The sequence below is a fragment of the Venturia canescens genome, chromosome 6, assembly GCF_019457755.1.
Source record: "Venturia canescens isolate UGA chromosome 6, ASM1945775v1, whole genome shotgun sequence".
NCBI lineage: Eukaryota > Metazoa > Arthropoda > Insecta > Hymenoptera > Ichneumonidae > Venturia > Venturia canescens.
Window position 1 is genome coordinate 10,949,750 of NC_057426.1, and position 16,309 is coordinate 10,966,058.

The following is a 16,309-nucleotide window of genomic DNA, read 5'->3' on the forward strand; positions in this document are numbered from 1 at the left end:
AAAATCCTTAAAGTGGAAAGTTTTATCGAGTAGATTTATGTCGAGTTATGTTGCAGCAAGTCAACAATTCTACTTTCAGTAAATGTATTCACCAACAGTTCTCCTCTGACTCTAAATACATGTTTAAAGAGCGGAGTTGTTATCGAGCGGAGCTGTGATGAATATACGTAGCTGCTAGTCAACGACTCTATCGGTAGCCATTCTCGTTAACACCTCCGCTCCTTAATAACTGCGGACCTACGTAGAGAACGTCTATCCTCCTTAAAATATCTCCTCCGGTGTGATATTTAATCCCCAATATCTCTACTCATGATGATTTCAGAACATATATAATCATGAGTAGAGATATTGAAGATTATGGATTATACATGAGTAGACGCAGAGATGGTTACGAATTTCGGAGTAAAGATTTTAGAAGCAGTGTTTTTATGGAGTAGAGGGGTAAATAGGATGGTTGCGATTCTGCCTCTTTTTGAATTAAACTGTTCCTCCACTTTTAACACTGTAAAACTTTGGACTTGTGGTATTTGTAGTAGATAATTAACAAAAAAGGAATAATGCAACTAGGATTCCTGTCGGTAACTGCGACTTAATCATCATTTTCGAATTTAACATGTTCGTTAGTTGAGACTTCTGATGAAAAATTCTGGGAATGCCGATCCATTAGCAAACCGGCAACGTAAGTTTTGAGTGAGTTTGTGCGTATATCCTAAAACGAATCATGCAGAAGCTAGCATATACTCGATACGCTCTTTCGAAGAGAACGCACGGAACGCATGGAGAAGATTTTTCATGTATTCATACAATTTCGTATCAAGCTCGAGCAACCGATAGGTCGAGAGTGAGTGCGCTGTCATCGGTAGATATATTTCGGTAAAGCTAAAATCGCAGAGGTGGGTGCAAGTACAGCGATGTAAAAGGAGCAGACGAAATAAACCAGCTCGCTGTATCCCTCACGCCTCGGTACGTTTCATACTCTCTCTTTCGCTCTCTCTCTCTCCGACACACACGCGCGCACACAAGTGGGATAGATTTTCGGTATTTACATTTCAGGTTGAAACCGCATTCGCGCATCTCTCAACCAGTCGGCATGAAGGCAAACATTGAATATGCAGACCTTGCTGCCATATAGTTCCGCGCGACGGTATATCACGTTCTGAGAGAGTATGAGAGATAAATAGGAGAATGAGGGGGGAGCGGAGCGCACGAGACGCGGGCGAGGGGGCGCGTAGGGAAAGGGCGAAACACGTGGACGGTCGAAGGGTACCTGAGCTGTACAAAGACCAGCTCCACCGGCCTATTTCCATATGCCACAGAGGTACTACCGCTACGAAGTCGATAGTCGTTCCTGAATAGGTAATTATCAAGCCCCGCTCTATTCACGACCTCTGCATCACTTCGGGGCTCGATGAGTTAAACGCTCTTCGATCTTCGATCATGCGATACATACTCGAGAGCCAACCACTAACAAGTGGGCTACTCGATGAGAATGAGAATCGGCGTGACCTGTCTCGTGCCCGGAGATGTGCCGAGACATCAACACTGCCACGGGGACATAATATAGAGTCGAGGAACGTAGACCTTCCCTTATTGTACGGTGCTTGCAACCGTGCCAAGGAGACAGTATGTTTAGGCCGAATTACCATCGTCGATGTGGAGCTGCGTAGATCCTCTGACTCGGAGTTCCATCGATCAGGTTCGAATCCGCTGTAGAGCATTCTCAAAGTGTTGAGGCAGAGTTCGGGCACTGAGATGTGGCTCAGAAAACTCTTGAAGATGCTGATAGAAGGAAATCCAGATTATCTGTAGACCGAGGAAGTCTTATCATGAGAATTGAAAAGCCTCGAGAGCTCCGCCCACGAATAACGCTCGTTTATCATCCTAGGCCACAATGCCGAAGTTGTTCTTGATTTTTGGTAGAATCCTTGCTGTTCAGGGAAGCTGCGGCATTGAAAACTTTGCTACGAATGGCGTTGGCTTGACGCAGACATTCATTAAATTTCTGAGTGGAAGTACATTCGTGGGGGAACTGACTCGACTGGATGAGCAGAATCCCCAGTGTTGGGCTCTCATCATCAGGTCTTTTGAGTCTAAAAAATAATTAATGTCACGACAACGCGGTGATTCCAACTACCAACGATACTTATCGGATCCTCGTTATCGTCACACTATCGACTGTCTCAGCCGAAGGCCATCTACATTTTCATACGACTGCGATGTTGCGGTTATCAAGCGATTTACGACAGATGATTGAGCGACCTACTGATCGAGTCAATGCCCCATTTTCCGGGTCTAGTCTCCCTCGGTGTCTGACCTAACGACCCTGGACGATTTGATAAGCATTCGGGGGGAAACTGAGCAAAAGGTACAGAGTGCTGGAATACTATTTTCGAGAGGGTAGAAATCATGATTTCGGTCACATGGGACGTTTGTTCAATGTGTCGTCGTGAATTATGCGAAAAAGTAGTTGACACGAAACGCTACAGTGGCACCGTCATCATGATTTCGCCATGATCTCAAATAGTTTCCAATGACATCTGGCCTGCTGATTTCTAACATCCAATGCAGCACCTCCGTGCCATTTTTCCTCAGTCTTTACCCACTTTTCGCTTTCCATCGGATTCGAACTATTCGGAAAGTGATAATATGGCAAATTAGATAACCAATGTGTACACGAACAGGGAAGCGAAGGGATCGCGTACAAATATGGAGCGAAAGATTGAGGAGGAAGCCTCGAAATGGGTACGGACGTGTCATCTGGAATGTCTGCGAACGGAAAGACGAATCAAGTCCATTAATCAAGCTTGCTACTCCTCGAGCATACTCCCACAAACGCGAGGTGGACCAGATTCTCCAGGTAGAGAAGATGGAGGTCGAGGCACCTGTCAATGACAAATACATCCGTGCACATGTACGATCCCACAAATATGTGTATTCCTCGAGCCCGTATGTGTTAGACAGGAGGATTCGCTATAAGTCAAACATCATCCTCGTTACCGAGAGAGGGTTTGAGACGAAGGCAAGCTGCAAAGATTGAGGGAGTACCTCACACGAGACCCCTCGGAGAATCACAAGTAGAGACGGAAGCACTGGCCCATGTTGAAACTCCAAGGGCTCTGCGAGTAAGGAAAACGTGGCGGTGCTCTTAGAGAAATTCTCAATAAACTGGTAGCTCTTGCCAGTGGTGTCTACGAGCCCCTTCGAATCCTTCGAGACATCTTGCCGATGCAGTTAGTTATGTCCCTCGGACGCCAGCCCCGATATATGCATGTACGTCTTCCTATCTGAGAATTGCATTCTTGGAACGAATGTAGAGAATCTCTCATCTCTTCAACTTTGTCCCACTTTTTATATCAACTCATATAATTTTTTATTTAAAGGGGATAGTTCAAAGGAAATCTTGTCTGTAGTACGGTTCTGTGAGTTGCTGACTGTCCTGTATATCTCATCGGCAAAAGCGAATTGCAGGATTTCATCAGAGGTCTTTTCGCACAAACAAGCCCTTCGTAAAACACACAAATCAATGTGTTTGCTCCTGATGCTTCAATTCGAAGCCTATCCTGCTACACTTTTCGTTCTCGCCAATTGCCAATACGAATTGAATCTCCGTCGTGTGTTTTCCCACCCAACACACCGCTTCCTACTCCCACCGTAATGGAACGTCAAAACGAATAACAGGAAACCCCCTGGTGAGGTGTTATTGGTTGTCAAGCACTCGTCGCGTGTCTCCGACGAGCTATTACTACTTCCCTGTCTCCCTGCATATCGCACACACGCCTTGTCCATGAATAAAAGTCCCGCGTATTCGACAAAAATAAATACACTACGCTTCAAAAGTTTCATATCAAGCACGCATTTTCACGAAAAATATTAAAAAAGCAGTGAGTACTCTCGGCACGAATCGAATTCATTATTATTCGAATTATTGATTTTTCGATCGTTCGGTAAATCATAAGAAACTTCGTCGGACGGTCAAATAGAATCGAACCGAATCCGGCACGATGATAAATTGATATTGAAAATTGCATCATGGTTGAACGAATCTATTTTTTTTTAATGCAATTCCGATTTTTTTCGGAGGAAAAATGCATTCAAAATATGATTGAAATAATCTAATTATTATTCATGTATTAATGTGTGTGTGTGTGTGTGTGTTTTTTTTTTTCAATTTCTCGTTCGCTGATACAAAATCAAGTGCTTACAGAATTTTGAGCCGGGCTGTATAGAAAAATGAATATTTCTTGCTTCGAATTTTTCCCATGCACCGAACATTATCCCGTTGAATATTCCGTTTTCGTTCCGAGATATATCGCGTTTGTACAGAGTCGAGCTTCTGTTACAGTAACTCGTTGTTGCACCTGTCAATCTTCGCTCTTGTTATTCGTACAAAAAAGAAAAAAAGCGCTCAGTTCACTCGCTCTGACAATCCACCGCTGCGTATGTATAAATAAAACATTATAGTCGTGTTTCCCGCTGGTAAATGTCGATGCGCTGTATTCGATGGTCGAATTTTATAAGTGATGTGCTATGAAGTTCCGGGAATCGGATCAACCTTACCTCGAACTCCCATTTTCAACGAAAATTGATGTAGCCTTTTCCTCAATGAAGTTTTTCTCAAAACTCTCTTTCAATGACTTTTAATCACACAATTAATGAGCTAAATGACTGCCACGGCCGTTTGATTATTCAAACTCCGCAACAACTTTAAGCTCCTTCAAAATCGATTGAAAATTGTGTACATGCGAGAAAAAAAATTGTCCTTTCCCTCACAAAGTGTTGAGCCCGTTTTCCAGATCAAATTACAAATCCTATCACACAATTTTGGCCGCTGACGCTAAGCGGACTTAGCATTTTCGAGGAGCCACGGAGGGTTCGAAACCAAGGGTTAACGTTTCATGCCCCTTAAATTTGGATGAATTCAAAGCCAACGAAAGGTTTAAATTTCCACTAGGGCTGTTGTACACCGATATCTCGACCATTTATCGGGCAATAGCGGAGGGTGCCAGCTGTCTGCTCCCCTTAACCGAATCGCCGTTCAACCCATGACCCATTTTAACGATATGCGTGGTTTTTGAATTTCAACTACATTCAAACTTCTCCAACCATTTTCGAAATTTCCATTGGAACATTTACTCGGATAATAACAGTCATAATAATAATAACGTAAACAACTACCGAGACACTTGATAAAACGAAGGCAAATTTATTGATATACAATAATAAAAAAAACCATCCGAATGGTGCATTTTGCAATGAGTACCTTCAATGCTGATCTAATTAAAAATAAGGTTACAAACAAAGAAGATTTTTCAACTGAATACTGCTGCGTAATTTGATAATGATATTGAGCAGAGCTTCATCAAATGAGAGAATGAAATTTAGCGATAGACCAATCGAAATATCAGCCCCAACAGACGATGATTTAAGACGATGGATCAGTCGGTAATCACGCACCTCGAATTTTTGAAATTGAAACTCCTTGACATCGTTCGTCCGATTAAAATAATAAAAATGTCATCGTACGCAGCACGATCGCAAAAATCCGATGACTGATCCATCACCTTAAAGTACGAAATACCGAGTGCTTGCATCACAGCAGATCCGTGTTGGGATATCAGTTGATGATGAGATTTAAATCAAAATATACAATGAAGTTTGGAAAACGGAGGGAGCCAATTATCGTGGGAACGTTAAAGCGACGAGGGAAGAGGCTGAAAACGATCCCAGCGTAAAAGAGCTGAGCCTCGTCGAGTGGGGGTGTACGTTTGAGAGAAAAACTAGCGCACGGATAAGGAGAGCAAGAGCGAAGGCTGCCACGACTTGAAAAACAGTTGAAGTAGCGGTTGAAAAAATGCTGCATTTTTCCAGTAGGAATAAAAGAAAAAATGAGAGTATAATATAACGGAACCCTTTCATTTTCTGGCCAAATTTACGCCTAGTTTCCTCTCGACTCGTACTTCATAAAACGTGTACTGCACACAACGCCGAGCCTCGGAATCGCACGTAACCCTAAAAAGGCCGTGAGTCGGCCCTGAGGCCCTCAAACGAAACGTAATTCGACAGTTTATTTCGGGTAAACAAATAGGTTTGTTACAATGTCAATTTGGGGATTTTTCTACCTTTACGTTATACAGAACATCACTGCATTTGATTTATTTGTTATTTACAAAATGCTCCGGTCTCTGATCATATTTTTCGTACATTGAGAATCGTGTAAACCTCCCATCCGAATAGCCTGACCCCTCGAACAATTCGGCGAATCTCATTGAATTCGCGAACAAATATAACCATCAACGAAACGTTCGAGTTTCAACAAATTTCAAATAATCGAATACCAATTGAAACAGTGAAAAATACTCGGATCGAAGATAATAATCGAATCGCTCCACGCTTCAACGACTGAATAATAATGAATAAATCATGCATGTAAATTTATTAATAAGAAACGTATATATACAAAAATGGAATTATTGGAAAAATGTTAATGGTCACTTGAACTATTTTTCGTGCGTCCAACCGAGTGACAAAAATCTAAAAAGCTTTTCTGGGCTTTTCGAAACAAACGTTGAAAAGCCAGCTGTTCTCAATGATAACAGCGAGAGTTTATGTGACTGTATCGAATCGATGACGACAGAAGATGAAAAAACGTGGGGAAGAAGATAAAATTGAGAGGAAGAAATGGCGAGAGGACTTAGCGACCTGATCGATTTCGATGGATAATGTTTTTTTTATTTATTTATTTATTTATTTTCGCCTTACGTCTTTTCCGATTCTCTTTTCTGTCTTCTCCCCCCCCTCCTCTCTCTTACTCTTTCGTTCGAGGCTGGGAAAAGTGAGGCCGAAGTCAATAGATAAATATCGTCATTGTTGTGAGCAATATCTCGATAAGCGAAGGAAAAGAACGAGGGAAAACAGACGAAATGATAAGAGCTCCTATATCGTTCTTCTGAGGCCGTTGATACCATCGGAGAAGCCTGACAAGATGAAAAATCCGACACAGACTTGGCCCAACCGGAAAATCGACTCCGAGACTCTTTCGATTCACATGATAATAAGAATCTCGTTTTCTCTTCAAAGTCAACGACGCGCATGTTGCACTTAGTGAACTCTCGAAAACCATCGATCGAGCTTTTCGCATTTCGGAACATTCTTCGTAATGGATTTTTTTCATTGAATTGTCTCTTCGTTGGACCGCAAGTGGCATCGTTCAAATTGAACCATATTTTTTGAATCATTCACGATTGCTTTTTCCGTTCAGCTACATTCGAGTTCTTCTGTCGCAATGCGGTCTCAAAATGATCTTTTCGATCAGTTGTCTCATCGAATGAAGTGAATATTTGCTCGTTACCTTCAACACAATTCGTAGACGGTATTTAAATGCTGCACCCTTGACGATCGAACATGCACGTATTTAGTCAGCCGGCAGCGTCTGCATAAACTCGATATTGCTCTAAGCTAAATGCGAGCATTTGGCTTGGCAGTATATCCGAAATAGCGAGTAGCCAAATGCACAAACAACCGTATATACGTTCATGAATGTAGAACGCACTTGGAACATTGTGTTTTCCCTAACAATGTAAATTCACATGGTAACACGCTCATCGAGCGAGTCACGTTCAGAAATTGATTCGCTTTAAAATAATGCAGCAACTCGTATCAGCTGGTAACAAAATACTTGCCATTCGTACGCTCTTCGGACACAATAAACGTCGACGCTAAAGCTTCGCACATGTCAGTTTCAATAGGGTATTATACCTTTGTTTAAAAACTGTTTCAAATTAACCCTGAAATCGTAATGAACCAGTAAAATCTTTATTTCTATTTTATAAAACCGAAAAGTGTCTTGAAAAATATTTTTTATTTATGGATTTTGAATTTTCGCACAGTAACGCTAGTCGCCATGCTGTTTCGGTTTGTGACGTCACTCCGTTAGTAATGATACGGACCAAGTAACAAAATTTGTCAAAATAATCAGTTATAATGTTTATCATTGGTGTCTTGTGCCCGAATGCAATAATACAAGTGTAAAAACGCCATAATAATTGGGCATTCGTCGCCACCATCGACGTATTCATCATTGGTAGATTTGTACTTTCCGCTTTCACAAAACCCTCTTCAATGATGCAATTTTAATAAAGTAAGTGATAAAAGTTCACAAACGTGATAATAACTTGTATGAAATTTCAAAATAGCACTGAGCGTGCGGTAAAAATCTAGATTTTGTTTGTTATCGGAGTGACGTCACGTTGGAATCTAATATGGCGCGGATGGCGTTTCGAACAAAAGAGGATTTTTTAAATTGAGTTATCAAATTTACATAAGATTTTTATACACAAATATTGACGTTTCTCATTTACTTTTTACAAAATCTATCATAAACACGAATTTTTCTATTTTTTCTTACATGCTGTAAAATAGCCTATTACAATAAATGAAATCTCGAGATGACTGAAAGCGGAATGGAAATTCAATTCCTGAGCAGAATCGATCGATAACCTCGAGAAACCGTCGTACAACGCTATTTGTTCAAAGCCCTCTGGTTATTTTCGTACAAAAGTCAGGATGGTTTTTTTTATCGTCGCGAGAGACAATTTTTTTGATGCAATATCGCCAAGGGTGCCAATCGTTTGGCAATTTATCAAAAACTCTGCTGATAATTTTGCTCAATTCGCGTACGATCAGCGAGAAACTAGGCTCGTTTGCAAGCTGACAAGATTAGCTGAAAGTTTCTTCGGCGTTGTTTTTCACTCGATCAATCCGCGCCAGTGGTCGCAAGTCGAAACCAAGTTCGGCGTTTCAATCAAACGCGATTGTTTATTCGTACATCGACGCATCCATCGGCGCAGGAATATATCTCGTCACTGTGCTAGATTTATAGTGACGGCTATCTCGACAGGATATGCACGAAGAACCATGACTGAACGCTCTGGATATAACTAAAGGACAAGAGAATAGCTACACTTCCCGTTCCGGATGTCCAACCACTTGGTGTTTATTTTCCCGAAATAGAGAGACCGAATGGTAAAAAGGATAAAATCGATCGAGTGTGTTCAGCTGGAAACATTTAAACAACGTTTCTTTGAATACAACTAAAATACGAGACAAAGGATACTTGTAATTCAGACAACGCTGCAAATCCTCGCCAATTCATTTTGCTGCACCGAACTTTCTGCTTTAACGAATTTTTGCAGCATCCACTGTGAGTTCGTAGAGAGATCGAATTGTATTTTCAATGGAAGTACTCGCATTACGTTTGAAAAACAGAAGAACATTGTTTGATATTCGTTCTGCAGTTTTTTCCTAATAACGCGATATCATGATTTCATGTAGTATGAAAAAAGATAATTAAATGATGAACTTTTGACCCAAATTTTGACGTCGACGAGAGCTGTAATTATTTTTCATTATTTTAATGTTTTTCATTTTATAAATTCATGTTCTTTCCCATTTTTCAATGTCTCTGAATTAGTCACTGCTTCTTGCTGTTCTGTACGATTCGATATTCCAAAAAAAATGGTGATATTGAAATCCGCGGTAACGTGAAAACTCTGTGTTTGATCAAATTGATGAAAAAAAAGTTCACTCTACTCGTTTCTTCTTTTATCATGTGTATGGATTTATACACAATATTACAAAACACACTACTCTTTCTATCGTGTATTTTTACTTCCATATCAACATTTCAAATATTTCAAGCCCCTGTGACGGTTTCTGTACTGTAGAACTTTCGCCGAGTCATCGAAATCCATTATGTCTTTTTGATTTCGCGAGTATACCCCTTCTGGACACACTTAGCGATATTGAACTTTCAGAATATTACGCGCCTTGTGGAATCGCAAATGTATCGAGAAACAGAGAGATCGCGGTATGTCGATGGAGAAATGAATATAGATTTTTGGAATCCTTTGAAATTCGTGAAGACAAAATTTCTCGTTAGTTATCCGGCCTTAGTAAATATAGCAAATAAAATGTAAAGCTATCAAGAAAAATCAATGAAGTTTCAAAATACACGCAATGTTACTTGGAGTGCGAATCTTTCGAGATTTTCATGCTTCGTGTTCGTGGAGTTCAACTCTTTTTGGCCTTGACGATCTTCGCGGACACAACATTGCGTTCATTCGTTGAACTCAAGATGATCAACCGCCTTAAAAGGTTGCCAAATAACTCAGCACAAAAGTAATGAAATACATTAGAAAAAATGACTCGATGCAAATTTATTTATTTCAAATTTAGGTATTCGAATTTGAGAATGGCGCTAGGTTTGGACAGTCCTGGGAGAGATCAACACCGAATTTTGGTACATTTTCATCGAAATAATTGTTTTCTAGCAGACTTATGAGATCCTCTCATCGTCTCGCAAAATGGCGACCAATAAAAAATTAACGATGTCTTATAATTTTGAAGAAACACCTCATAATTTTTGCCGAGCGTCTGTATAAAAAGTTTATAAAAGAGAGTAAATTATCGCAGCTTCCAGCCTTGTTTCTATTATCCATTGGAATTGCGATAAACTTCCTTAAGGTAGATCATGCCCGAACGATCGTATTTTATGGGTGTTTAAATTAAGTCGATTTTTACTTCCCAATTAAAGATATTATCACTCTAAATTCATGTCAGAGTTATTAATTCGAAATTTTAAATATATTTTTTCAACTTATCTTTTGACGAATGAAGTTACAAGCTATTGATTAATCAGTGATCCATCACTAACTGAACCCGAAATTTCATTCGTCCCTGGCAAAAATACTACAGTTTTTTATGTAAAAAATCGCTCTAGAGTGCAAAGGGAAGACGCACAAAGGGAAATGGATCAAGAAAAAAGTATTAATAAATTCGATCTTTAACGTAATATATCTTCATTACTGCTGGTAAGACAATCGTCTCGAATTTTTTCCCAAACCTTCATTATATACTCAATTGTTATATTATGTACTTTTTCATAAACTTCGTAAGAAGCGTTCATTCGTTATACGGAAAGATAAACGATTTTTTACGCATAGTCCCTATAACCCTGTGTATTTTTTCTTCATATTTAAGCACGTTTATCTCAATAACGAATGAGACGAATCCTTCAAAATTTGATACGCAATTTCAAGACTTTCTTAAGAAAATCATTTCGTGCATGAACTACCTTAAGACACGAAATATTAACACGAGGAGCAACTGGAACAGAAAGATTCTCATGCACTATGAGAGTGAAAATTGCGCGTTAATTAATTGCTCAAAAAAGTAGTTACAGTAGGGACTCGCTCATTTAATTCGCTCCATCAATCCCTAAATTGAACACATCAGAATGGTTGTCCCCAAAATGCGGCATTTCGTGAACAAGCATCAATATTTACTTGTCGATTGGTACGTAAACCTCTTCTCCGAGTATATAAACGTTAACGAAAAGAAGGACAAATAAAAGGGCACGGATCACAAATTGTCGCAGGTTGTGTTTTAACATTGTCAAATACGCGTGGATGAGTTTGAGCCGAGTCAGCGAAGCTCGCGCCCTTGCTCGAACGAGTATTTGAGGAGTTTGTGCGTGTATACACGATGAAGCTCCAGCAAAGAGCAAATACATGTACAACGGTCTGTACGTATATGCACGTATCTGCGAGAGACAATAGGTCAGACAAATAAACTGCAAACATAGCCAGATACTGATCTACATACATGCTGCATACAGAATTTGTGGGAAAACAGCAGTAGCGAAGCTCAATGACGTTGAGTTTCCACGGAAATTAGTAGTGACGCCCATGCCCAATCGTGCTTCGAGCAACAGCTCGTTCTTTGCATACAAAAAGTTATCAATTCGTTCGCCTAACATAAATTATGAAGCTCGAGCCTTGAAGGGCTCTGGGGCCTTGGAAAATGAAAATATACCGGAAAATAGCTCAATCTTGGTATTTTTGTAGAATGCGCTGTTGAAGAAGGATTCGTCGATGGTTTACTAAATTTTGTCATATTTTCAGAAATATTCAACAACTCAATCCGTCCGCAATGATTTTTTCGTGGGCAAACGTGATAACAACAATCATCGTCGGCATAGTGGCAGTGGGTGAGTGACAAGGAAACTTGATCCAGTGGGAATCAAGTTTCTTATTAAAAAGGAACGATTTCCAGTGGATTGATTGAATTACGAATGCATCTCTTGATACAGGAAAGGCTGACGAGTGTATTCCCCGTATTTATGGCCTCGGTAGAACCGTGTGCGTTTGCAATTCCACTTATTGCGATTCCACACCGAGAGTGGTGCCGGAAAAGGGTTATTATCGAATCTACGAATCTGGCAAAGGTGGAAAACGGATGGCAAGCAAACTCGGGTCTTTCGAAAAATCTGCGATTTTGTCAAATCACAAGGATGAAGTTAAATTGACTCTCAACTATGATATTAAATACCAAATGATTTTTGGATTTGGCGGAGCTTTTACGGATTCGGCATCCGAGCTCATACTACGATTGGACGAAGAAACTCAGCAGCGTTTGTTGGAGTGAGTGCCTCTCAGACAAAATCAGAACAAAAACGGAAACAGCACGTCGAGGCAATTCCATTCACGGCCCTACCGTTTTCCACGAGTCATCTTCGTTTTTTCTTATATTTTCAGATCTTATTTCGGCCAGAATGGCAGCAGATACAATCTTGGCTACGTACCAATTGGCAGCACAGATTTTTCGAGGAGGGCTTACACTTACGATGACGAGGAAGATGATCGTTTAGAAAACTTCAGGCTCCAGAACGAAGATCTCATGCTCAAAATTCCTGTGATACAAAAAGCCTCGCACGTAAATGACCAACTTGAATTTGTATCCGCTGCTGAGTCTGCACCAGAATGGATGAAAACAGAACATGACGAATATCATGGAGGTGATTATATTCGCCCTTTTACGTTCTCACAAATATGCGCGTTATGCACAATTAAAAAACAATTAAAATCAAACGGTATCATGAATTTCTCTGAATTTCTACTCGACTAAACGAAATGAAATTCCCTACTGAGGGTTGGAAGTGCTTCAAAACGAAGTTTTCGTCCAGAATGGCGCATTTGAATAAATTGCTTTGAAATATTTCAAGAAAATACGAAAACAACGGTCCTAAATACCTTAATGAAAATTCCAGTATGATCCAAAGTGGTCCAGATTGCTCTGATCTTGAATTCTTGAATATTTACCAAACAACACGCTCGAAATTCCTCCAAAATAATGCTTTCGTGATATTAAGGCCTTAAATGCATATTCTTTAATTGATATTCTTCAAGTTTGGAGAATAATCTCACCAAATTTTATAAAGATCGGAGCATTAGATTCGTAGCTATGGGTAATTCAACCGACCGCCCGGCGCCCGCTGTCGTCTAATATTTGAATCTTAAAACGCGATTATTTCAGAATCATCTTTTTTGAAAAATACCTTTGCGGTGGACACGATTATTTAAAAACTATTAACCCGATCCATGCCAAATGCATACCACTTATTTCTTAGAATAAAACCGAAAATTTAGCACCTCAATAATGATTTTTTGTTAAAACTGTCGCCATTTTTTTTAAATAACATTTTTTACAAATCCTTCGTTCAGGCCCAAGCTATTATTATAACAAATAAGTGGCATAAATTTGATATGGATCGGATTAAAAGTTTTTTTAGTTATCATGTCCACCACAACTGATGCTCGAAAAAAGGTGCAACTGTAAAACAGCTAGAGTTGCGTCTTTTTGAAAAATTTTTTGATGAAAAAAATTATACAAGTACACGAACATATGTACTGAAGGTACTGATGAATGTCGTTCGCAGTTTTTCAATAAACTTTTATTTTCTTGTCGAAAAAAATGAAGAAAATCACGTTTTATGTCTATACAAGACCTTAATATTTAATAAGGCTTTTAAAAAGTGATCATAAAAGTATTATATGTCAACCGCATTACTGCGTGACATAAACGCAGAAAAGCTTCAACGTAGCAGTCTACGCTGATAATTTTGGTTATGACTTTAAGGTAAAATGAATCTGTTAATTATTTCGACGTAGGTTTTCTGAAGAAGAAATATTATCAGACGTATGCGGACTACTTGGTGAAATTCCTCGAAGCCTACGAGAAGCATGGTATAAAAATATGGGCAATATCGCCGGGACAAGAGCCTATTGATCTTGGTGAAATGAGTCCATATAAATCAACAATGAGTTGGTCAGGAAAGTCCGTGGCCAATTGGATTGCAAAGCACTTTGGACCGAGCATCGCAGCTTCGGAATTCAACGACACTATTATATTAGTTGGGAACGATGCGAGAATGTACATTCCTCATTATGTCAACGAAATCTTCGAAAATGATCAGGCTTTTAGTTACGTAGCAGGCATTGCGGTACACGCTGCAATGGACTATATCGAATCCCCAATATCGCTCGACAAACTTCAACAAAGATATCCCGAAAAATTCCTCATTGTCACGTCAATGGCAGTAGGTGAGTGTCACGACGAACGGACACGTTTCAAGCGTTCTTTTTTCAGTTATTTCCACTGTAATAATCGATGTAGAAATGCATGCTGTAAAATAAAAGATAAAAGTGGCAGTACGATGAATAAAACGATTTGACGATCGATCAGGTTCCCTGCCTTGGCAACAGCCGAAAGTTTATGCAGGCGATTGGGCTCGTGGAGAAAAATACATTTTCAACATCATTGAAAATTTGAATCATTCGATTACCGGATACATCGACTCGAGTTTGGTGCTCGACAAAATGGGAGGACCCAATCGTGTAGGAAGTCGAACTGATGCTGCGATATTCGTCGATCTCGACAGACAAGAATTTTACAAACAGCCGATTTACTACGCTCTCGCCCATTTCAGCAAATTCATCAGCCGAGGATCGATCAGAATCGATACAAATACGAGCGATGATTTTGCCAACGTAGCCTTCCTCACTCCCGACGAGGAAACTGTGATCGTCGTCTACAACGGGTGAGAACATTTTTTTTCGATTATCAAGAAACAGCCCCCTATTTTTCATGCCAAAAGCTGCTTAATGAACGACGAAATTTACTCATTTTTCAGAGAATCTAGTGACACGACCCTTGTCATTCAAGATCCCAGCGCCGGATACATAAAAACGAATATCCCACCACAGTCGATACAAACGATAATCTACAAACGTGAATGAACAAGAATCTCTCTTTCAACAAAATTACGACGATTTAATTTCCATCGGAAATGCACTAAGACTCAGATCTTCAGATTTCATCATTCAACGAGTAAATCCGCTCATATTTTCGTTTGAGGACTATGTGGAAAAATGTAACGAATAAAAGACCTACAAACGACTGGTCATTTTTTACTCTGCAGCATTTTATCCTTCACCGTAGCCTTGCCTTTGATTATTTACCATCGTTAGAAATTTCCTACTTTCACTTTGATGCTGTCGGTCAAAATGTAAAGACGATATAGTAGATCGGCTACTTCAAAGTACCATCGATCGATGCTGAATAGAGCTACGCGCGGACGCTACACCGGGTTAGCGTGAGATTCAAAGATGAACATATGAATTGAGTTATTGTGGCAAGAAGTTTGGAGCCATCCAGAAACATCCATAACCCTCGGAGAGTCGAATTCACGAGCAAAGATTGAAGCGAATTAAAAGAACGTTTTTTCTGTATCTGATGAAAATTAAGTCACATTTTCTATCTTCTATGATCCATGGTCATGTCTATATAAGCGAGCGAGAATCCATCTCAAAATCTGGGATTTAGGTCAAACGGACGAGTCGGTCATGCAGCAATGCAACCAGCTGCACTTGCAACTGTTACTTCTCGAGGAAACGTATAGTTTTGTCATTCCGTTGGGTCCCGTTTATAAGCATTAGGGTGATGCAAAAAAATCAACATTTTTTTCTCGGATCTCCGACGTAAATAGTTGGTAGATAAAAAAAGTGATTTTCTTAAAATTTAAAATTTTTCAAAATATTTTTAGGTAGTGCTCAAGCCACTTTTCGATAGTTTCTTGTTTTTTCTCAAAAATCGCGGAGCAAAAATTTTGTTTTTTGCTCTCATAGCAGAAGGTGTGGTATTCCATGGAATTATAGATTTAATAAAATTTTGTCACTCTCAAAAAAATTTGAAGGCTACCCACTGCCCACTTTGGGGACGTCACGATCAAAACACATGAAGATGGAGCAAAAGTGCAGAGAATCAATTGTGCACAGCGTACAATTCCACACAAATAAAAAAGGTCTCGACTGAATTGTCTTACTGTCACTAGATAAAATTTGTTGATCCTACAAAACATCGGTTGGTTCAAGCATCCTTTTATCGCAGTGAATAATATTCGTTCAAGCAAGCA

The 16,309-nt window shown here is 39.7% G+C and overlaps 1 protein-coding gene across 1 annotated transcript in view; it reads left to right on the forward strand.

Annotated features, from left to right (window-relative positions):
• Positions 1-15,295, forward strand: part of LOC122412216 (lysosomal acid glucosylceramidase-like) — a 53,853-nt gene extending 38,558 nt beyond the window's left edge. Inside the window, exons 2-7 of the mRNA XM_043421625.1 lie at positions 11,961-12,046; positions 12,149-12,479; positions 12,594-12,853; positions 14,007-14,438; positions 14,581-14,935; positions 15,029-15,295. Of these exons, the coding sequence (XP_043277560.1) occupies positions 11,989-12,046; positions 12,149-12,479; positions 12,594-12,853; positions 14,007-14,438; positions 14,581-14,935; positions 15,029-15,134 (1,542 nt within the window). The 5' untranslated portion in view covers positions 11,961-11,988 and the 3' untranslated portion in view covers positions 15,135-15,295. The remainder of the gene's footprint in view (positions 1-11,960; positions 12,047-12,148; positions 12,480-12,593; positions 12,854-14,006; positions 14,439-14,580; positions 14,936-15,028) is intronic.
• Positions 15,296-16,309: the final 1,014 nt, after the last annotated feature.